The sequence below is a fragment of the Thalassophryne amazonica genome, chromosome 7, assembly GCF_902500255.1.
Source record: "Thalassophryne amazonica chromosome 7, fThaAma1.1, whole genome shotgun sequence".
NCBI classification, from domain to species: domain Eukaryota; kingdom Metazoa; phylum Chordata; class Actinopteri; order Batrachoidiformes; family Batrachoididae; genus Thalassophryne; species Thalassophryne amazonica.
The window spans coordinates 55,387,793-55,413,992 of record NC_047109.1 but is presented as its reverse complement, the minus strand read 5'-3'; the positions used below and the strand labels follow the sequence as shown (position 1 = coordinate 55,413,992).

At 38.8% G+C, this 26,200-nt stretch overlaps 1 protein-coding gene across 3 annotated transcripts; it reads right to left on the bottom strand.

Annotated features, from left to right (window-relative positions):
• Nucleotides 1–245: 245 nt before the first annotated feature.
• LOC117513965 lies at nt 246–25,932 on the bottom strand. Of its 3 annotated transcripts, none has more exons than XM_034174228.1 (7): nt 25,842–25,932; nt 15,561–15,748; nt 14,494–14,610; nt 6,689–6,745; nt 4,031–4,240; nt 3,304–3,426; nt 246–684 (listed from the first exon to the last, which is right to left on the bottom strand). In XM_034174228.1, the coding sequence occupies exons 2-7, from the start codon at nt 15,735–15,737 to the stop codon at nt 619–621; spliced, it is 750 nt and encodes a 249-aa protein (XP_034030119.1). In that variant the 5' UTR covers nt 15,738–15,748; nt 25,842–25,932; the 3' UTR covers nt 246–618. The 3 variants fall into 3 exon arrangements, with proteins under 3 accessions (XP_034030119.1, XP_034030118.1, XP_034030117.1); XM_034174227.1 differs by having other exon boundaries at nt 25,697–25,916; XM_034174226.1 differs by having other exon boundaries at nt 25,724–25,916.
• Between the last annotated feature and the right edge of the window lie 268 nt (nt 25,933–26,200).

Sequence of the window (26,200 nt, the reverse complement as noted above, 5' to 3'; positions counted from 1 at the left end):
AAAAAAAAAAATGCATGACATGGTTTGACCCCTGAGTATGTCAAAAGCATGGTCAGTGATAAAGGACTGTTTAGGCCTCAGTAATGTTCTTATTTTGCGCACGTACGCTCGTGCACACACGCCTTTTCTTCAGTGACAATACGCTCAATTTTAATGACCGAAAACGACTTTTCAATTAGCTGGTTTCATTTCACTGCAATTTAATTAAAAGAACAGCAGAAAACCATGAGACCACAGACAAGATATAGAGTTTTCAGCAGGTTTGATGCATTTACTTTGCAACATCTGTGAATATCATACATCACTTTCATGCACATTCATAAAGTTTCTCTGTTCCAAAGTATAAGCCATATTTTTGATAAAAAGTAATAGGAAAATGTAGGAACCAGTAAAATGATATCAGTACAGGCTGTATTAGAAAGTAGAATAGCCTTCACACAAATATAATTTTTGAAATATAACATGACAGACAATACTGCAAACTTTGAAAAACAAAAACAAAACAAAAACCCCAAGAAGCCCTGCAGAGAGTGTGACCTCAATTAATATAACTCACAGACATCTGATTATTTATCACTAGCAGTATAGCAGCTGATTACATAAGGCAGAGATTTTTATTTAGGGCGTAGAGTTTGTGGTCACTTCCTCCAGCAGTGGTTTGTAGTCCTCTGGGTTCTCAGCAATCTAACGGAGAAAAAAAAAACAACAGCTTTTTGGTGGGAAAACAGTTGTTAGAGTGTGAAATAAAACACAAATATATGGAGCTGAACGCAGGCAGCCCACACAGATCTGTACTCACCTTAAAAAAAGAAAAACAACAAAAAAAAAAGAACCTATCATCACTTCACTTCTGGTCTATAAGCAAGAAATGCAACCAATTACAGGATTATATTTATTATTGTGTCAGACACCTTGTGCACCATGATATGACATTGACAACTGATGCTATTCCCAGACTGTCAGGTGCAGTAATTACGTCAGCTCGATAACTCCCTGGAATAAACTGTTGAGTACTCTCGTGAGAAACACAGCTCCAATTCCCAACACAAACCCATACGCAACACAATCAAACATTTCAAATCAAATCAATTTTATTTATATAGCACCAAATCACAACAACAGTTGCCCCAAGGCAAAAGCCATACAATAATCACAGAAAAACCCCAACGGTCAAAACTACTCCCTATGAGCAAGCACTTGGTGACAGTGGGAAGGAAAAATTCCCTTTTAACAGGAAGAAACCTCCAGCAGAACCAGGCTCAGAGAGGGGCAGTCTTCTGCTGGGACTGGTTGGGGCTGAGGGGAAAGAATCAGGAAAAAAAAACATGCTGTGGAAGACAGCAGAGATCAATCACTAATGATTAAATGCAGAGTGGTGCATACAGAGCAAAAAGAGAAAGAAACACTCAGTGCATCATGGGAACCCCCCAGCAGTCTACGTCTATAGCAGCATAACTAAGGGATGGTTTAGGGTCACCTGATCCAGCCCTAACTATAAGCTTTAGCAAAAAGGAAAGTTTTAAGCCTAATCTTAAAAGTAGAGAGGGTGTCTGTCTCCCTGATCTGAATTGGGAGCTGGTTCCACAGGAGAGGAGCCTGAAAGCTGAAGGCTCTGCCTCCCATTCTACTCTTACAAACCCTAGAAACTACAAGTAAGCCTGCAGTCTGAGAGCGAAGCGCTCTATTGGGGTGATATGGTACTATGAGGTCCCTAAGATAAGATGGGACCTGATTATTCAAAACCTTATAAGTAAGAAGAAGAATTTTAAATTCTATTCTAGAATTAACAGTATTACTAGAGGTCAGGGTAATGCCATCCAGAGTAAGGATCTGGTTAGACACCATGTTTCTAAGATTTGTGGGGCCAAGTACAATAACTTCAGTTTTATCTGAATTTAAAAGCAGGAAATTAGAGGTCATCCATGTCTTTGTCTGTAAGACATTCCTGCAGTTTAACTAATTGGTGTGTGTCCTCTGGCTTCATGGATAGATAAAGCTGGGTATCATCTGCGTAACAATGAAAATTTAAGCAATGCTTTCTAATAATACTGCCTAAGGGAAGTATGTATAAAGTGACTAAAATTGGTCCTAGCACAGAACCTTGTGGAACTCCATAATTAACCTTAGTCTGTGAAGACTCCCCATTTACATGAACAAATTGTAATCTATTAGATAAATATGATTCAAACCACCGCAGCACAGTGCCTTTAATACCTATGGCATGCTCTAATCTCTGTAATAAAATTTTATGGTCAACAGTATCAAAAGCAGCACTGAGGTCTAACAGGACAAGCACAGAGATGAGTCCACTGTCTGAGGCCATAAGAAGATCATTTGTAACCTTCACTAATGCTGTTTCTGTACTATGATGAATTCTGAAACCTGACTGAAACTCTTCAAATAGACCATTCCTCTGCAGATGATCAGTTAGCTGTTTTACAACTACCCTTTCAAGAATTTGTGAGAGAAAAGGAAGGTTGGAGATTGGCCTATAATTAGCTAAGATAGCTGGGTCAAGTGATGGCTTTTTAAGTAATGGTTTAATTACTGCCACCTTAAAAGCCTGTGGTACATAGCCAACTAATAAAGATAGATTGATCATATTTAAGATCGAAGCATTAATTAATGGTAGGGCTTCCTACCATTCCCCTGAGTCCCAATCAAGAATGAATAAGCAGGGTTTAGTGCCTTGTTACACAAACAATAATATCACATTTGCATGCAAGATCCCTCCATAAAACCTTATTTGAGATTATTGCTTAATTTTATGATAATGAAGACCACAAAGACCATTTTTAACAGTATCGGCTTTTCTATTTAGTGACTACAATAATGTTAATGTTGTGTTTAAAGTGCTGGGCTTGAGGATCAAATCCCGGCAAGACCGGAAAAAAGTGCTAAATGGATAACACACACTGTTTTGCACATTTGAGAGACGTAATCCTCAATTTGTAAATAACCATGCATGGTGATTTACACGGGAGTGTTATGTTTGCACAAGTTTTAACATATGCAAGCCTTTAGTAAATCAGGCCCAGAATGTGTCTCTCATCTAGATCATCGTTTTACAGCGGTTGACATCTAGCTTACTGGTGCATTACTGCCACCTTCTGCTTGACAACAAATATAAACTGACTGAGGCACAAGACTAAAACGAACCAAAAATTTCAGTATAAGTTTGAAAATTAGCACTGGAATACATGCAATTGCACAATTGTGAAGCAGAATTAAAGGCTTCACATTTCCTATGGGTAGAAAAGATCTGAATTCAAAAAGCAGCAACACAAACACTGCACACTGTACCATATCTTGCTCCTTTTCAGAGCACTTCAGGGCCTTGATTCCCAAGACGGCAGAGCTGATGGCGAGGCAGAGCTCAAGAACTGACAGGATGATCAGCACGGCATTGATGCTTCTTGCAAGAATCTGTTGGGACACAAAAAAATCACAACAATTTAAAGTTTTAATAAAAGCCAGGACTATTTAAACTCACAATGGAAAAATGAATTGTAGTAACAATCCCAGTAAGCCCCACTCCTTCCAGCGGATACATGCCCTTAAAAAACATCTGTATATGCCAGTTGAAAACTAAAACAAACAAACAATAACCACACTGATTAGCACCCTTTAAGGTTTACTCACTACACCAGCAAAAAGAAACAAACAAAAAAAAAAAGTCAGCAGACAGAAAGTTAGCGGAACTAAATTTAGCGGAAGCTAAGTGGTTCGCTGGTGGTTTTCAAAGTTAGCTGAAAAGCTAATCCGCTAATGAAAAAGTTAACTTCGCTAATTAGCAGTTAGCAGATTAGCAGAACTGTGCCCACCACTATTTGGCGCTATACAAGTAAAATAAATTGAAAATGAATTGAAATTGAACAACTCGAATGAGAAGGACACTATGCTGCCCTATTCCATCTTTGTAAAAAAAAAAAAAAAAAAGAAGAAATAAAATTTTCTGAGTACGGAAAATAAATGTGACAAATAAACGGTTTTCCATTTTGACTGCAGAGGTCATGTCTTCCACACTTACCAAAACCAGTGCTTTCCCTTCGTTACATTTTTCCAGTAACATCTTTTTCTCAGGTGAGTCGGTTGGGTTTGTGGTTCCGTAACTGTACCAGTAATAGTCACTTGAACACATCCACCACATTCTGATACTGTCAACATTAATGGAGTAGAGTACGATGGCTGCTATGGCAAAAGCCACTCCTGACAGGTTGAGAATCACATTGCTGACGACCTGTAGATCAGATTTCCATTGTTGTAACACAACATAACCAAGAAAGTAGTATCACAAGCTACTGTATCACAACATATTACTTAATGCAGAAGCAAGTGGACAACCTGAAAATTTAAAAGGGGGAAAAAAAAAAGGGATGGGGTCTCTTGCTGAGAACAACTTTCTTTTCATGGTGTGATAACTGCTGAGTGGCTCGAATTCATTTTTTACTCCTTTACAACTTTAACAATAGCAGCCTGTCTGCTCTGTGTAAGCCTGATTGCATTAGATCTCAGAAGCTAAGTAGAGTGGGTCCTGGTTAATACTTGGATGGAGACCTCTTCGGAAGATCTGTGGTGTTGTGTGTGTTTCTGGGTAAAACTGGAATAGTGTCAGGAACGGCATCTGCGGTAAAGCTTGTGGCAAATCCCAATGTGGATCTGTGCTGGATACACTATGGCGAACTCGGGCGAATGGGAATAGCTGCAAGGCAAACAGCAACGACAACAATAAATATTTCTACCTGCAAGAAACCTGGGTGCATCCGTTGTTGGAGATCTACTTCCTGCTAAACCTGACAGCTGGGAAATAGGGGTTTAGGTTGTTGCCTTGGTAACCAATTAAACCACTGCAAGAAACGGCCTTTGACAAACCCCCGCCCTCAAAAAAGGTGGGTTGAGCAGAAGAGATAATCTTAAATCTGATTTGCACCAACTATATTCAGAAAAACCTATCCGGTTCAAGCCAGATTTAGCTTGAATCCCACTCAAGCCAGATTGTCAACCCCAGTCTGACTAGGGTCTAAAATCTCCTGGTAGACACGTGTGTTCACTTTGGACTTTATAAAACATAGTGGACCAACACCAGCAGATGACATGACATCCCAAACCATCACTAACTTCAGAAACATCACACTGAACTTCAAGCAACTTGGATTCTGCTCCTCTACACTCTTCTTCCAGACTCTAGGTACTTAATTTCTAAATGAAATGCTAAATTTACTTTCATCTGAAAAGAGAACTTTGGACCATTGAGCAATGCTGCAGTTCTTTTTCTTCTTAGTCCAGTTAAGACGCTTCTCACATCATCTCCAATTCAGAAGAGGCCTGACACGAAGAACATGACACTTGTAGCCCATTTCCTGGGCACGTCTGTGGATGGTGGCTCTGGTTTTACTGATTCCAGCCTCAGCCCACTCCTTGTAAAGCTCCCCAACTTCCTGAATTGGCTTTGCTTGACAATTTTCCATACACTGTGGTCATCCTCGTTGCATGTACATCTTTTCCAACCACATTTTCCCCTACCAGTCAACTTTCCACGAATATGTTTTGATACAGCACTTTGAATACCCTTTCAGCAATGACATTCTGTGGCTTACCATCCTTGTGAAAGGTGTCAATGAATGCCTTCTGGACAACTGTCAAATCAGTAGTCATCCTCATGTTTTGGTTGTGTGTACTGAACCAGAATGAGAGATTCATGGTATTGTGCAGAAACAGTGACTTGAAATTCACTCACTTATCTTCAACTGCTTATCCGTGATTGGATCGCAGGGGCATCAGCTCCAGCAGGGGAACCCAGACTTCCCTTTCCTGAGCCACATTAACCACCTCCAAGTGGGGGATGCCAAGGCATTCCCAGTCCAGTGTAGAGACATAAACTCTCCACTTGTCCTGGGTCTTCCCCGGGGTCTCCTCCCAGATGGACGTGCCTGAAACACCTCCCTAGGGAGGTGCCCAAGAGGCATCCTACCCAGATGCCCGAACCACCTCAGCTGGCTCCTTTCAATGCAAAGGAGCAGCGACTCTACTACAGATGACCGCACTTCTCACTTTATCTCTAAGGGAGACACCAGCCACCATCCTAAGGAAGCCCATTTCGGCCACTTGTACCCGCGAATTAGTTCTTTCGGTCATGACCCAACCCTCATGACCAAAGGTGAGCATAGCAACTAAGATTGACCAGTAGATGGAGAGCTTTGCCTTTTGGTTCAGCTCCCTTTTTGTCACAACAGTTCGGTACGGATGAGGATCAGCACCTCTAAATCTGAGGCCATGGTTCTCAGCAGGAAACCGCTGGACTGCCTACTCCAGGTAGGGAATGGGGTCTTGCCCCAAGTGAAGGAGTTCAAGTACCTCAGGGTCTTGTTCATGAGTGAGGTGACAATGGAGCCTGACTTGAAATTAAATACTATAATATTTTTAAATAGGCATTTTCTATTTTTGGGGCCATCTGTTGTAATTATCAATATTAAAATAAGAAAATTCTTGCAACATTTTTAGTTTATATGCAACAAGTCCAGAATACAAAAAAAGTTTAACTTCCTGAAATATCTGACAGAAAAAAAAGAATGTTTTCAAGATATTTTAATTGTTTGAGCTGTACCTGTATACACCCATACAGCTGTATATTACAATAAAAAAAGTAAAAGGGCAAATCAATCCTGAGAACATTACTTAAAATACTTACCAGACAGGGACTGGGAAACTTCTCAGACAAAATGCACGTGATTCCGAATGCAACATACTAGAGAGAAGGTAAAGAAAACCATCACAGAAACATTTAGTGAATCTGCTAAGTGTAAAACACATGAGACAACAGCAAGTATTAATTTTATCTGAGAGCAAATGGACAAGACATGACAGAAAAACAAAAACAAACATTTGGGCTGAGATGGGGCTGAGATGAGGCAGAAGTCAGCAGGTGGAGATATTGCCATGACATAACCAGAGACAACTGGAAAGCCAGCTACTGAAATCAGCTGATCAAACACCTTGATAAAGGCTTCACACAACTACATCAAATGCAGTTTGGGTTTTGGTCACACCACTCAACTGAAACAGCTAAATGTATGTTAATTGAAAAGGTTAAGTGTCTACTGGATAAGTATTCCTATGTAGGTGCAGTGTTTCTTGACTGCAGGAAGGCATATGACAGTCAATCACAAGGTTTTGCTTAATTACCTCTCATACTATTTCTCACCTGGTGCAATTCAGTGGTTTGAGTCGTATCTTTCAAATATAACTCAATCTGTTACAGCTGACAGAGTCAAATCTTCTTTTCATAGTTGTCCTGTAGGTGTCCCACAGGGATCAGTCCTGGGGCCCTTATTTTCATTATACATAAATGACCTTCCAGGGAAATGCTGTGATCTCAATACTCAAATGTATGCAGACGATGCAGTCATTTACACCTATGGTTCTACTACTGATAGAATATACAAACTTACCAATATTTTAAACAAGGTACAAGACTGACTTAATGATAACAGCCTTATGCTTAATACAACTAAAACAGTTTGTATGACATTTTCAAAAAGACCCGTAGAGCAGAACAGTCTCAAAGTGTCTATAGGTGGAGAGGTACTTGAAACGGTATCCCATTTCAAGTACCTTGGAATCATCTTGGACTCTAATCTTTCCTTCAAAAAAACGTGAAAAAAGTTGTCAACAGTGTAAAATTTAACCTTCAAAACTTTAAACAAATCAGGCTTTTTATTTTGACTGATGCTGCTAGATTGTACCTTCATTGCACAATCCTGTCTCATATTGAATATTGTTGCACAATATGGTCATTTGCTGGTATGGCAGTACTAAATCCTTTAGAGCAACTTTATAAAAAAAAGCCATCAAATACCATCATTTAAGTTTTACCAATTTTATAATTTTTAAGCGTGCTTGACTTATTTATAAAACTCTCCATGGTCTAGCCCCTCCTCCTCTGGAGGAATTTATTAGACATAGAGACAGCAACCTAAGGACTAGGTCTGCTTCTAAAGGGGACTGTGAGGTGCCCTTTAAACAAACTGCCACAGGACAAAACACCATTTCTGTTAAGAGTTGTACAAACTGGAACTGCCTTCCAACAACTATATGAGACAGTTCCATCCTGAGTGCTTTAAAAAAATGAGCTTAAAAAATGGCTCAAAAACAAACAAACTTGTCAACACAGGTGAGATGTATTGTATATAATTTAATGTTTTGTATTTATTGTAATTGTCGTTTGTGTTGTGTGTGAGAACTACAGATGGAAAAGTAGCTTTTAGCTAAATCTGGCATATTTACATTATGTCATGAAAATGTACAAAGTGTTCATTAATGTGCACTGTCCTCATCAAATAAACAATAAAAAGAAAAGAAAGTTGATACGTATATCAATACGCTCTCCACAAAAAAATTAAGAAGTGGCTGAGCACTTGCCCACATGGTCAAATCATAAAGCGACTGGAAGCCTATTTTTAACATTCTACAATCATGTTCGATTTTCAAGAGTCAACAATTCAAAAACCCTTCAAGTTATGATCGCACCGTTTTACACACATAACTAGTAGCCCAGATATGTGTATTCTACAATATGAATATCATCCATTGAATCCCTTCTTTAGTACAGCTCTTTGAAATGTAATTTTTTGCGAGAATGGACAAACTGCCATTTTTGTGATGCTACAGAATGACAAATTAGCTCTGTATCCCATTTTTAAAATTTACTACTGTATCTGGGGTGCCCAAATAGGGTGTATTCTAAATTTGAGCTTTATATCTGTATTTTTACCTGAGATAATGTCTTTTAAAAATGAAAAAAAAAAAAAGCTCAAAATGCATTCACGATTAAAAAATAAGATTGTGGATACCCTTATTAAAAAATTATATCTAGAAACTACTTGGAATTAAGCAGAAATATTTTGCATGTGTTCATCAGACATAAGTAGGTACTTGGAAAAAAAAAAAAAAAAAAAAAAATCATGAGAATCCGAGTCAGTGACCTGGGAGGCACCGGATGATTTCACACGGAATGACCCAACAGCCTTATTCCAAAATGGAAGAAATTCAATTTTGAGCTGCATGGCAAAGGCAGTGAATGTCACAGAAAAACACCTCCGTGTTGATAACCATTCGTAAGATTCAGGCGGTTTTCGATGGCTTTCAGTCGAGTGAGTATCCGAGAAATTGTTTAACAGCTGGGCTTGTTCAAACTTGTCCTGTAATTCTTCCAACGGAGGTGTTTTGCTGTGGCGCCGTGCCATGAGCGGCTGGGTGCCGACACGCGAATCTGTCCGCACGTCTTTCATTACAAAATCTCCTTTAACAGTGGAATGTCCGGATAAACTGCTGATCCTGACCTCTTCTGAAACTTCTCTGTTATCTCACGACGTCCTGGGTCAACAGAGGCTTAAATTTGGAAGTTTTCAGCTCGAAACAGGCTGATGACGGCGGCGCAGGGCGCCATCTGGCTCCGTGGGCAGTCCTTAAAGCGACAGTAACAATCCATAATCTCTCATCAGCCGTTAAAATTTTCACAGAAAACCGTCTGAATTTCTCAAATGGTGTCCACTTGGATGTGCCTTACAGTTTCAGAAAAAAATTTTGATCAAGCAAAGCGCCAGTCTCTCAGGAAGAAATCAGACAAAGGAATTCCGATAAGGGGGGTGGACCAGTGCTCACTCAAAGCCTGCCCACAGGCGAATGACGCAACCGACAGGTATGAAAAAACTCACGCAAGCGCACGAGGGTTCAAGCTTGTCTGACGCAATCACACGTGATTCAAATCCATAGTTTTTGAAAAAATAAAAAAGGTTGGTTTCTTTTCTAATAGACCTCGTATATATATATATATATATATATATATATATATATATATATATATATATATATATATATATATATATATACACATATATATATACATACATATATACACATATATATACACATATATATACACACACACACACACATACATACACACACACACACACACATACATACACACACACACACACACACATACAGTAGTGTTCAGAATAATAGTAGTGCTATGTGACTAAAAAGATTAATCCAGGTTTTGAGTACCGTATTTTCCGGACTATAAGTCGCACTTTTTTACATGTTTTGGCAGGGGGTGCGACCTATACTCCAGTGCGACTTATAAATGAAAAATATACCGGTAGATTCTCAATTAATTTACCGTAATAAAACAATTTTACGTGATAGAGTCGCTCTAAGATTTAAAATGGCCGGAAATGCAATGCATCATGGGCACTGTAGTATGGCAGCCGTCCTATAGGTCACGCTGGTCGCGATAACCAATCAGAGAACAGAACATTGGACGCGTATTCCTCACTTCACCCAGACAATGATTGTGAAACAGCGTGTGAAGCAGACGAACACGGTGCTTATTCCGGGAGGGCTAACAAAACAGCTTCAACCCTTGGATATCAGTGTGAGCAGAGTTGATGCTCAGAGCTGTGTGGGAGCACTGGGTGAGCGACGGCGGAGGATTAGCATCTGCACTTGGAAGGAGCTGGCTTCGACACCACAGGGAGGTCATGAGCTGCGCAGGTAGGTGCTGCATGGTTCGGCTCGCAATGTGGTCCGCAAAATGCAAACATATCCATAGGTAAAATGCAGCTCACGAGAGGGCGCTCAAGGCTTGTGTGACTGTTCCTGCGACTTCTGACTACCATAGAAAATAGAAATTTCAACATTACTGATAACTTAACAAGACAATGGAGAAGGCCAGAAAAAAATGGCACCAAAAAGAAAAGGATACTCTGCAGATTACAAGTTGCGACTGGTGAAATATGCATCCGAAAACGGTAACTGATCAGCAGAGAGAGAGTTTGGAGTGAGTGAGAAACTTGTGAGGGACTGGAGGAAAGCAGAGGTTACTCTAACCACCATGAAAAAAAAACAAAAAAGCTAATCGCGGGCTAAAAGCTAGACGGCCACAGCTAGAGGAACGAGTCCGCACATGGGTGCTCGAACAATGTGCAGATATTATCATCATAATATTATCATCTGAACTTTCATGTTAAGTTAACATACCTGTATGTCCATGCAACTTATACTCCAGTGCGACTTATCTATGGTTTATTTTTCTTTATAATGGATAAAGTGGCTGGTGCGACTTATACTCCGGTGCGACTTATAGTCCGGAAAATACGGTATATTTCTTATTGTTACAAGGGAAACAAGGTACCAGTAGAGTCTCACAAATCCAACAAGACCAAGCATTCATGATATGCACACTCTTAAGGCTATGAAATTGGGCTATTAGTAAAAAAGTAGAAAAGGGGGTGTTCACAATAATAGTAGCATCTGCTGTTGACGCTACAAACTCAAAACTATTATGTTCAAACTGCTTTTTTAGCAATACTGTGAATCACTAAACTAGTATTTAGTTGTATAACCACAGTTTTTCATGATTTCTTCACATCTGCGAGGTATTACTTTTGTTGGTTTGAAACCAAGATTTTGCTCGTTTACTCGTGTGCTTGGGGTCATTGTCTTGTTGAAACACCCATTTCAAGGGCATGTCCTCTTCAGCATAAGGCAACATGACCTCTTCAAGTATTTTGACATATCCAAACTGATCCATGATACCTGGTATGCGATATATAGGCCCAACACCATAGTAGGAGAAACATGCCCATATCATGATGCTTGCACCACCATGCTTCACTGTGGCTTGAATTCAGAGTTTGGGAGTCGTCTCACAAACTGTCTGCAGCCCTTGGACCCAAAGAGAACAATTTTACTCTCATCAGTCCACAAAATATTCCTCCATTTGTTTTTAGGCCACTTGATGTGTTCTTTGGCAAATAACCTCTTCTGCACGTTTTTTATTTAACAGAGGGACTTTGTGGGGTATTCTTGCAAATAAATTAGCTTCACACAGGCGTCTTCTAACTGTCACAGCACTTACAGGTAACTCCAGACTGTCTTTGATCATCTTGGAGCTGATCAATGGGTGAGCCTTTGCCATTCTGGTTATTCTTCTATCCATTTTGATGCTTGTTTTCCATTTTCTTCCACATGTCTCTGGTTTTTTGTCCATTTTAAAGCATTGGAGATCATTGTAGATGAACAGCCTATAATTTTTTGCACCTGCGTATAAGTTTTCCTCTCTCCAATCAACTTTTTAATCAAACTACGCTGTTCTTCTGAACAATGTCTTGAACGTCCCATTTTCCTCAGGCTTTCAAAGAGAAAAGCATGTTCAACAGGTGCTGGCGTCATCCATAAATAGGGGACACCTGATTCACACCTGTTTGTTCCACAAAATTGACAAACTCACTGACTGAATGCCACACTACTATTATTGTGAACACCCCTTTTCTACTTTTATTTTACTAATAGCCCAATTTCATAGCCTTAAGAGTGTGCATATCATGAATGCTTGGTCTTGTTGGATTTGTGAGAATCTACTGAATCTACTGGTACCTTGTTTCCCATGTAACAATAAGAAATATACTCAAAACCTGGATTAATCTTTTTAGTCACATAGCACTACTATTATTCTGAAGACTACTGTATATATGCCTGGGTTAACCTGTTTTAGACATAAGCCAAATGCCAATCATTTTAATCAAAACAATTGCCCAACATTTGTTTTTGTAATGCTGATGTCTTATAATAGCTAATGGGCTAAGGTTTGTCCAGCAGAACTATAAGAGGTGGATTGGACTCCCCAAACTAAGTGGAAATACATGGTTAAAAGACGAGCACATTTCAAGTCCTTCATGCAGACTTCGTTTTGTAATTAAATTTATAGTGCAGCAGATAACTGAAACAATCATGCAAATCGTGATAAAATCATCAAATTCGTCAGAAATACTCCTTAGACACTGCTCTTTTGAAAAAAAAAAAAAAAAAAACGATTGGCCACTTGACTTTGCAATCGGTGGTCAGGTAGGGGTCAATTGAAGAATTACACAGAGGTCAAAATTAAAAGATGCTCCAATCATATTGAAAAATAGTCCACATTATTTGCTTGATCATAAAGATTCCAAAAAGGTATAGTTTGGACTATCTGTGACTGAATTCTATGGAGTTACGGGCTAAAAACAGCAAGAATGGTGACAAAGCTCAGTTTCATTTTGTACAGGGGTCAAAAGTTAAAGTTGCTCCAATTTTGGTAAAAAGTGATGCAAATTATTGGCTGAGCTAATAGGATTAATAAATGGAATAGTTTTGACAGTGTTGAATGCTTGGTCTCCAAAGTAAAGGTCAAACAAGGTCTGCGTCTATTGGATTCTATGACATGTGACATGTTACCCCGTAATGTGATAAGTAAGGATGATACATGGTCCAAACTATTCCTTTTTAAAACTGTGTTAACTCAACTAGTAATCTGCATCACTTTTTACCAAAATTGGAGCAACTTTAACTTGTGTCCCTGTACAAACTGACACTGACCTTTGTCACCATTTTTGCTGTTTTTATCCCATAAGTCCATAGAATTCACTTACAGATAGTCCAAACTATACCCTTTTGGAATCTTTATGATCAGGCAAATAATGTGGCATAGATTTCAATATGATTGGAGCATCTTTTAAATTTGACTCCTGTGTAATTCTTCAATTGACTTCTACCTGAACACTAACTGAAAATTCAAGTGGCCAATCGTTTTTTCAAAAGAGGATTGTCTGAGGAGTATTTCTGATGTATTTGATGCTTTTATCACCATTTGTAGGATTCCACTCTAAATATTCTCTTTTCTGCTGCACTATATAACAAAATTACACACAAAAGGTAGGTAACAGTAAATGTAAATATCAAGTAAATATCAATGAATCAAAACTGAGGTAGTGGTGTATTTCACTGTTTTGATACTGCAATTTTACAAACATAAAATAAAGAAAAGGGATTAAATAAACAGAGATTGCCAACACATATACAGGGCTGGTCATACCCACAGCCTCAGCATGTTGTTTTGCTGAGTGTGCTGTACTGAGTGTGTTGTAGAAAGGGATTGAATAAACAGAGATGGCCAACACTTATACAGGGCTGGGAATTTGAATCTGCCTGGTCATACCCACAGCTTCAGCCTAAGCATGTTGTTGTTTTGCTGAGTGTGCTGTGGCTGTGCTGAGTGTGCTGTGCTGTGTGCTGGACCAGAGACCTAGCTGTGCTGGTCAGCAGGCCAGCAGCAAAGCTTTATACCTATAGCTGTGTGGGCTAGGCTCAGCTCAAAGCTATATATGCTCGTAGCTGTGGGTGCTAGGCTCACCTCAGCAGCAGTGGCAGCATAAAAAGCACATGGTACAACACTGTATGGTCTTACATAAATGGCTATTTTGGGGGTAATTTTCAGTTCAACCTTTAAAAAAAATGGTACCAGTTTGTTGCCCATGTCATGAGGATTCAAAATATATATAGTTTTAGGGCTACATATTATAGTTTGGGAGTTTATCCTGGACAGACAGAATTAGCCCTTTATGTATATAGATATATACACACACAGTTTATGAATATCCACATGAAAAGTCTTACCAGAATTCCAAGCCAAACTGGAAACAAAGTCGAATTCATGTCGTACGAAGATGCTCTTGTACATAAGAGGATTGCTCCAAAACCAATGTTGAGCAAGCCAGTCATGATATGCAGAGCCTGTGACAAAGAAAGCGCTCAGAGGTGTCAGATCACTTCATTTTTTTTATTTTTTTTTTATTTTGCTCAGTTTACTCTCATAAACAGAGACTCAATACTACTGAATCACAAAGGAAAACAACTTTTAAAACAGTTTTGAAAATTTATGCAAAATGTGTTGGGGAAACTATAAATAACATCAGGTGCAACAGCTTTATCATTCAATTTGCAGGCACACAAAATGATACCACTGCTTTGCCATATGAGTTGTTTGCATGCATTATACAAACCCAATTCGAATGAAGTTGGGACGTGTGAAATGTAAATAAAAACAGAATACAATGATTTGCAAATCCTCTTCAACCTATAATCAATTGAATACACCTCAAAGACAAGATATTTAATGTTAAAACTGATAGACTTTGTTTTTGTGCAAATATTTGCTAATTTTGAAATGGATGCCTACAACACATTTCAAAAAAGCTGGGACAAGGTCAACAAAAGACTGGGAAAGTTGATGAATGCTCAAAGAACACCTGTTTGGAACATTCACCAGGTGAACAGGTTAACTGGAAACAGGTGAGTGTCATAATTGGGTATAAAAGGAGCATCCCCAAAGGCTTAGCTGTTAACAAACCAAGCTGGGGTGAGGATCACCACTTTGTCAACAACTGCGTGAAAAAAATAGTCCAACAGTTTAAGAACAATGTTTCTGCAGTCAAACATCAAGCAAGAATAGGAAAGAATTCCACCTACAAAGCTTCAACAATTAGTGTCCTCAGTTCCCAAACGCTTATTGAGTGTTGTTAGAAGGAAAGGTGATGTAACACAGTGGTAAACATACCACTGTCCCAGCTTGGGACAGAATTGGGGTTGTATATAGAAATGTATTTTAATCAATAAAATCAATACAGTTCTCAGTGTGCATTTAAAAAGTACAGTAACATTAATCACACAGCTGGTGCACTCACCCCCAGTAGTGACTGAGCGCTCCGCTGGGCCTTCCTCAGGTGCTGAGAGACTGAACAACACACTGGGCTGTAACAAAGACCTTTAAGAATTTGGCACAGTGGAGGACAAGCACTTTTGGGGTCAGAGGTCAAAGTGAAGACGGTCACCCCATCAGTTCTTGCCACAGTCACAGACATCCTGCTCACTCCTACACAATAAAAGAGGAAAGAGTGACAACATTCAGAGTTAATATTTAGCAGAAATTAATACTGACACACCTGAATTGGTTATTTACTTTTTAATCCATCAGCTCTACTTCACTTCAAATACACACCAAGTGTGTTGCACATGGATCACGTATGTGATACGCTTCTTACCAGCCAATCAGGTAGCATTTTTCACATGAATAGGGAAGAAAGGCCTTTACTGTCACTTTACATACAATGACATTTTTCCTCTGCATTTAACCTATTCTACTTATAGTTAGACAAAATCCAACCACTAGGAGTAGCAGGCAGCCACAGTCCAGGGCTCAAAGACTAACTCCAGATGTACGTAGAGACACAGAGAAATGAGCAGACCATAGCTGCCAACTCCTGCAAGACAGATAAGCAACCCTAGCTTCAAAAACAACCCTAAAATTGCTATAGCTTGTCACGCCCTTAAACGACATGTTGCACAGAATTCATAACTCAGATTTTAGATCTTAGAGGTCATGTGGTGATATAGCTGGATTTATCTATGCACTTCTGTCAACAGTCTCTTAAGCATACGCCAATCAAAACAAACACCTCGGAGACTGCCGAAAACAAAGTCCTCATTTTTCCGACAGTGTTTATGTCACTCTGAGTAAATGTACAACAGACGTTGTCATGACGTTCGTATGAATGGCCAGTAGTTTCGTCATCTGATGTTGCAATGTTCATTTCACTCTGTCGGTTCACATTTGCTCAGACTGACATCACCCACCAAGAAATGCAGAGTAAAACATTTTCCAGAAGTGCACCTGCTGACTCGCAGAGGGTAGTATGTACTGATTGTGACATGTGCGCGGATAAACTGACAATCACAAATACTTTGATGTTGTATTGTTTATCAGCATGGTAATAACATGAAACATGTCGTTGAACATATTAAACAATTTGAAGTTTGAAAAACAAAAATATCATCTATATTACTAACTCAGCCAGCTGAAACAAAACAGGGCTATATAAAGAAAGACAGGCACTAACTCAAACATTGCAAATGATAATTCTGCAGCTGGTGAAAATACACTGAATGGTCCTCGCTTGTGGTTATTACCTTCTCAAATATTGACATTATGTCTCACTGCCTTGTCCATTGGGATGAGATACTTATTTGTCATCACATCTACTCCTCAATTAGAAAAATGAACCTGAGCCAGACTGCCAAATATCTCAGCTTCACCTGTGGGACATGATCATTCACAACATAGCCTTGTGGACAGCTTGAATTCAGTGGTCATGAGCACATTGAACATGACTGCTCCACAAACACTAAAACCATACCCCCCCCAAACATACTTGCCATAGTTCAATGATCGTTTATGTGGCCTCAAGCATAAGCCTACTGGTCTAGCATGAAAATGGCATAGTTCAAAACTAGACGTATTCCACCTCACATGGCACAATGCTGTTCTGTACTATAAGCACACACTATTGGCTACAAAACAGGCCCATTATTCTGATTTTGTTAACAAAAAGAAGCATAATTCCAAGTTCCTGCTCAAAACGGAGGCAACACTCATTTAAGGACAACCATCGCTCTCCATTTGGTGAAAATTTGATGAGAATCCATAAAGTAGTTTTGATGTAATCCTTCAAAGCCTATACAACTTAATCCAGAACCCGGATCACTTCCAAAATTAAATGGAGTCTCCCATTTCCTAATATCATCCAGACTGTTACCAGCGCAAAGTTAAAAAAGCCAGCATCTGTGATGGTACGGGGGTGTGTTAGTGCCCATGGCATGGGTAACTTACACATCTGTGATAGCACCATCAATGCTGAAAGGTACATCCAGGTTTTGGAGCAATGCTCTTCTCATTTTTCTGTTTCTTCAGCTTGGTAAAAACCTTGCAAGTGTTTTGAGTCTGGTCTGCTTGAGGTTTTCTTCCTCAACATCATCAGAGGGAGTTTTTCCTCACCACTGTCACCTATGTGCTTACTCTAGTGGTTGGTAAGGTTAGACCTTACTTGTGTGACGCACCTTGAGGCAGCTTTGTTGTGATTTGGCGCTGCAACAATAAAATAAATTGGTCATAACAAATGATACATTTGAACTAGGAAATAATTATGTCTTCATGTAAATTAGATATCTCATACTGGGTTCAAAGGAGTCTCACAACTGAACCATGCGTGACAAGAGAGATACAAATGAGCTGTTTTTTTATGTCTTGAGAGATCTGCTTATGCAATCTGACTACTTGTGTTAGTATCCAAAGTACTAAACACTAAGTTTTCATTAACCTCTCTATGCTTTATGAATATGCTGCTGGGTAAAGGACACAGTCCCAATATGAAAAATGTCCGTATCACCAGAGTGGTAGTGTTACCTTAACTTCACCATTAAAGTAGTAGATTTCACATTCTCTTTATGAGTAGGCCTGGTAGGCTCTCTAATGACCTGCTCAGTGGCCTGCTGTAATGTCACTCACTCTTTAAAACACTGTGTTTTCAGATAAGATAACAGTGTTTTCCCCAGTAAGGGAAAGGCCATCCAGAATCAGCAAGCCATGCCAACCCAAGAAAGAGGGCTAGTCATCCACAAAAGTAAAACTGGTCTCTGCAGAACTTTGCCAGCCACCTACAGTGGGGTAAAAAAGTATTAAGGCATAACAGGTCAGATTAAGGCTTCATATTTACTGTGTTTGAATGGTTTTTCGTAATATTGGAAACAGTCAACTGTATGAATGGGCATGTGAGGACTGTAGATTTAGGTGCAGAGCTAATCAATGGGCAGCAGTGGGTTAGCGCTCAGCCCATTATTTTGACACCACAGGCTTCGTCTGCAAACCTGAGAGCAACACAGCACTGTGACTTTAAAAAATACATGAAAAACACCGCTCAACTTTAAATATGTAATAAGTCTAATTCAGGTGATCAATGCGGACCCCCTTTCTCTTAAAAGGCTGAACATTTCAGAGTGGCCTTTGACTGTGGCCAGCCTAAGGCACATCTGTACAATAATCATGCTGTCTAATCAGCATCTTGATATGCCATACCTGTGAGATGGGATGGATTATCTCGGCAAAGAAGTGTTCACTAACACAGATTTAGACAGATTTGTGAACAGTATTTGAGAGAAATCGGTGTTTTGTGTATAGAGAAAATGTTTAAGATGTTTGCGTTCAGCTCATGAAAAATGGGAGCAAAAACAAAAGTGTTGCATTTAAATTTTGTTCAGTGTATGATGTCACTGTCATAGTTCCTTGTTGCCTATTAGAGCTGATACAACTAATCGAGTTAATCAATTAAAATTGATTATTAAAATAGTTGTCAACTAATTTAGTCATCGATTAGTTGCTAAATAACTTTGTTTTACCACAAATGTTTCGTTTCTTCCATATAATCAACCAAGCTTTGCTTTGAATCTTGAACCAATTTAGTGCTTCGAGCCGCTGCTTCATTGGTTTCATTTATTTCGCTTTATCTTAATTTTTCTCCACTAAAACCACAAAGACAATATGTCTGAGGAATATTTACCTTTTTTATGTTAAACTGACCTGTTATGGTCTTCTGAAACAGCTGATAGATGTATTTTATGCTAACACCAATGCTAACGCGTTAGCATGCCTATGGCGTTTTCAATGTTAAAGTTAGCATCAAGCTGCTGGCATTTCAGCATGTTTGTGCATTTGTTTTCTGTATAATAATTAATGGCTCAGCGTTTGTTGTCGTAAAAGTCAAATGTATTACAAATTATATATTTTTTTTAATTTTATTTATATATTAATAATAATAATAATAGCAACAATAATAATAGTAATAATAACTAATAATGCTACAATTTTAGAGAAAGAGACACGAGTCACGTGTCACTGAGAAATGACCACAGTTTACAAGTTATACAGAGAATGTTGCACATATAATGAGTCAGGCTACAGTTTTTGATTTAGGTTTTATGGTTAACTGGTTATGCTAATTGCTCATTTGCAGCAACAAAAATACCTCTTTTTTTTAACCATATATTTTATAACATTTATATGTTTCAATGTTGTTTTATGGCAACTCAGCACTTTGATAAAGCAATGTCATTTGAAATAATTATTTTTGTTCTTTATTATAAACTGTTTTATTCTTTATTATTTTATATTTCAACAGCCAAGGGACATTTGACAATTTGTTGATTTTCAAGTATTTTAAGTTTTCAAATAATGTTCTGTTGTTAAAAAAGTGATAGACGGAGAGAAAAAATGTTTCCCTGGCACATTTTTAATAAAATTCCCTGCTAATCCGATTAATCGTGTCGAAAGCCCATCAGATTCATCGATGATCCAAATAATCGTTTGTTGCAGCCCTATTGCCTATTATATAACGGCTGAGTGGATCCTTGTCATTTGATGGGTGCTTTGTATGTCACATGACATGGATTAATTTGGACTAATTCATTTAATTAATTTTGGCTGGACTGAGGAACTACACAAAGTGTTTTTTTTTTAGTTTTTTTTTTAATGGAAGTCCGAAGTCAGTGCACAGCATCACTGGACTACACATCACAGTGGAATACCAAAATGTAAGTCCCTTTTGCGTTGTTTACAAATTAATAAAACATCAAATGACATGGTTCTATTTTAGCTGTTATATAAAACAAACAATGAATATTTTTACATTCTTTCAATGGAAGGAATATTTAATTCGGTGAAAGCTGGAACATACCATTCAACAAGGCAAAGCCTCATTGACTGGTATGTTCCAGCTTTCACCTCATGAAATATTCGTAACATTGAACTCATAAACATTCATTATTTGTATACCATCACGCAAACCACTATGGATCACACACACCCATCTTTTGAGATCACCAGTCGATGGCGGAAAGCCTAGAACTTGTGAATGTGGTCAACAGTGCTCTAGTAGCTGAACCAGCAGTCCAACAACCTGGTTTTGACATGTCCCAAAGCCTGTGGTCCCTTTTGAACTGTTTTAGGACAGGACAAGACCACTGTGATGAACTCTAAAAAAAAGCTCAGGTCTGACAAACTATGATCTATGCCAATGTGGAGATTAACAGACAATGGGACACATAGTGGTGGGCACTATTCAGCTCATCCGATAACCGATAATTATTGAAGCTAAAAGTTTTTTTTTGCGGATTAGCTTTTCAGATCAATTTTTGGTTAGCTGTGCCCACCACTAGGGACACATCACAAACAGCTGCCCCATTAACAAATATGATGGTAGACTGGAGGGACTGCATCAAACTGAGGAAGATGCCATGAACTGGCTGCTGACTTACAAAGGAGTGCAAACTGAACATGCTATATATGTATATCCTATATTTTAGCTCACACACACGCAGCTGTGCATGTTTATTTTTTGCCACATAAAATTCTATTCATAAATCCTTTTTAGCCCAAGTGCTTTGTTTTTTCCACTGATGCGCAAAATCAAAATAGAACAGCAAAATGATAAATGTGTCATGTCAATTCCAGGCAGATTTTTTTGTTGTCAAAAATAATCATGTCACTAAATACCAGGGACCGTATTCACAAAGCATCCTAAGGTTAAAAGTTGATCTTAGTGATGTCATTCTAAGAAAAACCTTAGAATTCCTCTTACAAGACATTTCTTAGAATTTGCCCTTGATAAGATAGAAGTTATTCACAAAGCATCTCAGGCCTTAAGAGAGCTCCTAAGGTGAAAAACTATGAAAAGGAGGGAGGTGTAATTCTACTAATCTTTTTTGTTTTGTCCCAATTAGGACTCTGGTTTCAATATATTCCTCAAAACTAATTTATTAAGACTTGGTGAAGTTAACGGACCTGGGTTCTAGGACATGTATCTCACACAGAACATATGATCTGAACCACGAACAAAGACAAAAGAGTTTTTTTTTAAACACCATATAGGTGTGACAATAGGCAGACCTTATTTCACAACTCCAAATTTAATTGGTCCTCTTGTGCATAAAGGGAGGTCCCACCCTTGCTCTGACCCATGGTAAAACAAAACTTATAGTAACCTGACCCTTCTTTTGTTCTCATTGCAAAAACCAGTTCTACACAACCCGACTTACATGATTAAACCCCCAGCAAACTAAAAACATAATCCTTTAAATGAAGGGAATGTTAAATACCAAAACGTAGCTAAATAAAATATAAACCCACAGATATATTTGAGAAGAACTTGGCTTGTGTGCTGCAATCTCCGCTCTCACTTTGGACTGCAGCACAGCCCAGTGCTTGTCACACTCATTGCTTGTGCGCCAATTACCAGCATGGAGCGTAAACATAACAATAAGTGAATCAATATAATAATCGGCACATGAGGTACGTTCAAATATTCTGAAGCTGTGTAACTAATTTAATTTTGCTGAGTTTCATCATCATGACAAACTTATTTAAACGATTACACATTTCTTAATACAGCACTGGTGCCTCACAGCAAGGTCATGGGATCGCATCCCACCCTTTCTGTGTGGACCTTGCATGTTCACCCTGTGTCTGCGTGGGTCTCTTCTGGGTATTCCGGTTTCCTCCCACAATCAAAAACATGCTCCATTCCCTGTCCCTGACCAAGGCAGTGGCTCTACATCTGGAGGTGGGCCCTGGGTGCCAGAGTGTGGCTGCCCACTGCTCCTAGTGGTTTGATTGTGTAATTAGGATGGATTAAATGCAGAGGACAAATTTTGTTGTATGCATACAGTAGTGTTCAGAATAATAGTAGTGCTATATGACTAAAAAGATTAATCCAGGTTTTGAGTATATTTCTTATTGTTACATGGGAAACAAGGTACCAGTAGATTCAGTAGATTCTCACAAATCCAACAAGACCAAGCATTCATGATATGCACACTCTTAAGACTATGAAATTGGGCTATTAGTAAAAAAAATAGTAGAAAAGGGGGTGTTCACAAAAATAGTAGTGTGGCATTCAGTCAGTGAGTTTGTCAATTTTGTGGAACAAACAGGTGTGAATCAGATGTCCCCTATTTACGGATGATGCCAGCACCTGTTGAACATGCTTTTCTCTTTGAAAGCCTGAGGGAAATGGGACGTTCAAGACATTGTTCAGAAGAACAGCGTAGTTTGATTAAAAAGTTGATTGGAGAGGGGAAAACTTATACACAGGTGCAAAAAATTATAGGCTGTTCATCTACAATGATCTCCAATGCTTTAAAATGGACAAAAAAAACAGACACGTGGAAGAAAACGGAAAACAAGCATCAAAATGGATAGAAGAATAACCAGAATGGCAAAGGCTCACCCATTGATCAGCTCCAAGATGATCAAAGACAGTCTGGAGTTACCTGTAAGTGCTGTGACAGTTAGAAGACGCCTGTGTGAAGCTAATTTATTTGCAAGAATCCCCCGCAAAGTCCCTCTGTTAAATAAAAGACATGTGCAGAAGAGGTTACAATTTGCCAAAGAACACATCAACTGGCCTAAAGAGAAATGGAGGAATATTTTGTGGACGACCCTCAAACTCTGAATTCAAGCCACAGTTCACAGTGAAGACAGTGAAGCATGGTGGTGCAAGCATCATGATATGGGCATGTTTCTCCTACTATGGTGTTGGGCCTATATATCGCATACCAGGTATCATGGATCAGTTTGGATATGTCAAAATACTTGAAGAGGTCATGTTGCCTTATGCTGAAGAGGACATGCCCTTGAAATGGGTGTTTTAACAAGACAATGACCCCAAGCACACTAGTAAATGAGCAAAATCTTGGTTCCAAACCAACAAAATTAATGCCTCAGAGATGTGAAGAAATCATGAAAAACTGTGGTGATACAACTATATACTAGTTTAGTGATTCACAGGCTTGCTAAAAAAGCAGTTTGAACATAATAGTTTTGAGTTTGTAGCATCAACAGCAGATGCTACTATTATTGTGAACACCCCCTTTTCTATTTTTTTTTTTTTTTTTTACTAATAGCCCAATTTCATAGCCTTAACAGTGTGCATATCATGAATGCTTGGTCTTGTTGGATTTGTGAGAAACTACAGAATCTACTGGTACCTTGTTTCCCATGTAACAATAAGAAATATACTCAAAACCTGGATAAATCTTTTTAGTCACATAGCTCTACTATTATTCTGAACAATACTGTATATGTACAATGACAATAAAAGGCTCTATTCTATATAAAAGCTGAGTGGATCCTTGTCATTTGATTGGTGGCTTGTATGTCACACGACATGGAGTATACCATTTGCCATTGTGTTTCACTGACTGCAGTAATTCTTTTTAGCTTGCAATTTTGGTGCTATTCTGTGTTTCGCAGTTGTGAATCTCACACCGTCTCACAGTCCGTGACTCACGCAAGAGGTCTGTTTCAGCAGAGTTCTGGTGTCAGGAGTTCAGCACTCACAGTGTAAACACATCTCGTGAAGTATGGACAATAAGACAACATTGGGACACAGCAGAGGTCCATCACAGGTGCTACACCTCCTCTAGATAACCCTCTCAACTTGGGAGAATGTATAATCATCATAATCGCCCATGAACACGCAAATTAATGCCATTGTTTACATGCGCTCTGAGACAGCGAAACTCTGCTGGTGCCACAGTGCATTCTGGAAAACGCAGGCGGCTGCCAGGGGCATCATGGGAAACACTGAAATGCAGAATATGAAATGTGCTACTGCACACTCCGACCACCGTGCATGCTCGCACTACTGGGGGCGGCGTTTAGTTAAACATGGGAAAGTTTGTTTTGCTGGCGGACGACGATCTGAAGGAGCTAATTGACGCTGCTAATTCTTCTAACAGAAAAACAAATTCACCACGCTGTAAGCCGTCTGGAGGCATGAAGAGCTGTTATGATGAAGAGGATGGAAAGGTGGAAAAATTTTTCACGATTTTTCATTGGAATGGGGAAAGCAGACAGCAATCTGTACACAAAGTCAGTGGACGGCTTTACAGACTAACTGAGAACAATTTTGGACTCCTATTTAAAGTTTGTGTTGGACTGTTAAGCACCAGTGACAAACACCAAAATGTATGTCCCTTTGCTGTTGCTTATAAATTAATATAAAATATCAAATGACAAGGATCTATTTTTGCCATTATATAAAACAAATAATGACTTTTATTCCATTTTTTCCAAATGGTACAAATATTTCATTTGGTAAAAGCTGGAACATACCATTCACCTCTGCTTCGCCTTGTATAATGGTACGTTCCATCTTTCACCTCATGAAATATTTGTACCACTGAACTCAAACATTCCTTATTTGTATACTATATATTCTATTTTACAGTCCATAACTTGGAACACAGAGTGCATTTGTTTTTTCTCTTTCCCTTTTTGTGACAATCAATCACAGCTCTTAGAAGACTGCCATTACCCAGCAACGGGTCGACCACACCTCCTCATGAACATAAACATTTTGCCCACTCCTTGCTCACAGTTGCTCTCAAGACACTTCCTGGACCGCTCAGTCTAAGAATTCTCAGTTTGATTCTAAGTTCGAACTCTGAGATTCTTTGCGAATATGGGCCCAGACATATAAGAAAATTAAATAATAATAATAATAATAAAAAATCCAAGTAGCTCTGCTACAGTGTCTCTTCTGGGTCACTTTTGTTGATTCAAAGCCCAAGAATCAACAGAAGAAAGATCATTTGTAGTTTATTTAAAATCACTTTTCAATTATGCAAATTTGATTATGACGTCATTTTGCGATTTATGCGGATTTTTAGGACAACCAATAGTTTTAAATGATAAAAATATAGTGACTTTTCCTACTGAGGAGTTGACAACAGCACTTTTTTTTTTTAGCAGTGTCAGGTTTCTACTTCCGTCACCTGGATTAATTTGTTTGTGCTGCTTATATCTCCCGTTTGTGTGAAGGTCGCGTTGAAATATTCTGTAAATTAAACATGCTGTACGGCATTTCAATTGTGTTAAAAGTTTGTCTTATATTTTGCCCTTTTCCGCTGCAGACAAACGCGTTTCAAATACCGGAAGCACAGCAGAGACTATTCTCACCGACAGGAACAAAATTAGTGCTCCTTTAGGCTTCGGGGATGAACTCCTGTAACTTTTCCACAAGTCAGAAAGCAACACACGGAAGATCCAGCCGTTACTTTACAGATTAAACACATACGACAAATCTGTCCTCTTCCCAGAAATTACTCCCAGGAAATAGGCGCTCCTCACTGATCACACCCTCACGAGCGCCACGGATTTACCTTTTGCTGCCTCTACTGGTGGTTGGCTCTCACTGCAGTATTGTATCACTTCCTGTTCCGGAGCACAGCGGTGTTTTGCTGTATGTTAGCTGTTTAATCTGCGCAGTTAGATTGATCTAGTTAACTAGATAACGATTTGTTTCACAGTGTAATCTTCACGTGCCTTAACTAAAGCACTCCCTCTGCTGAATCATCTCTAAATTATTTACACATTATTCACTTTGTGTTTTTAGGAATCACTAGCTTAGCGTAGCTACTAGCTCTTAGCCGGTTT

Bases quoted from the DNA above. Each gene is read 5' to 3' on its own strand.
- LOC117513965 (XM_034174228.1), bottom strand. From the start codon at position 15,737: ATGTCTGTGACTGTGGCAAGAACTGATGGGGTGACCGTCTTCACTTTG. The intron at 6,746-14,493 runs GTAAGACTTTTC...CCTTCTCTCTAG, and splicing joins CAGTTTGGCTTGGAATTCTG to TATGTTGCATTCGGAATCAC. The intron at 685-3,303 runs GTACAGTGTGCA...TTTCTCCGTTAG, and splicing joins CTGAAAAGGAGCAAGATATG to ATTGCTGAGAACCCAGAGGA.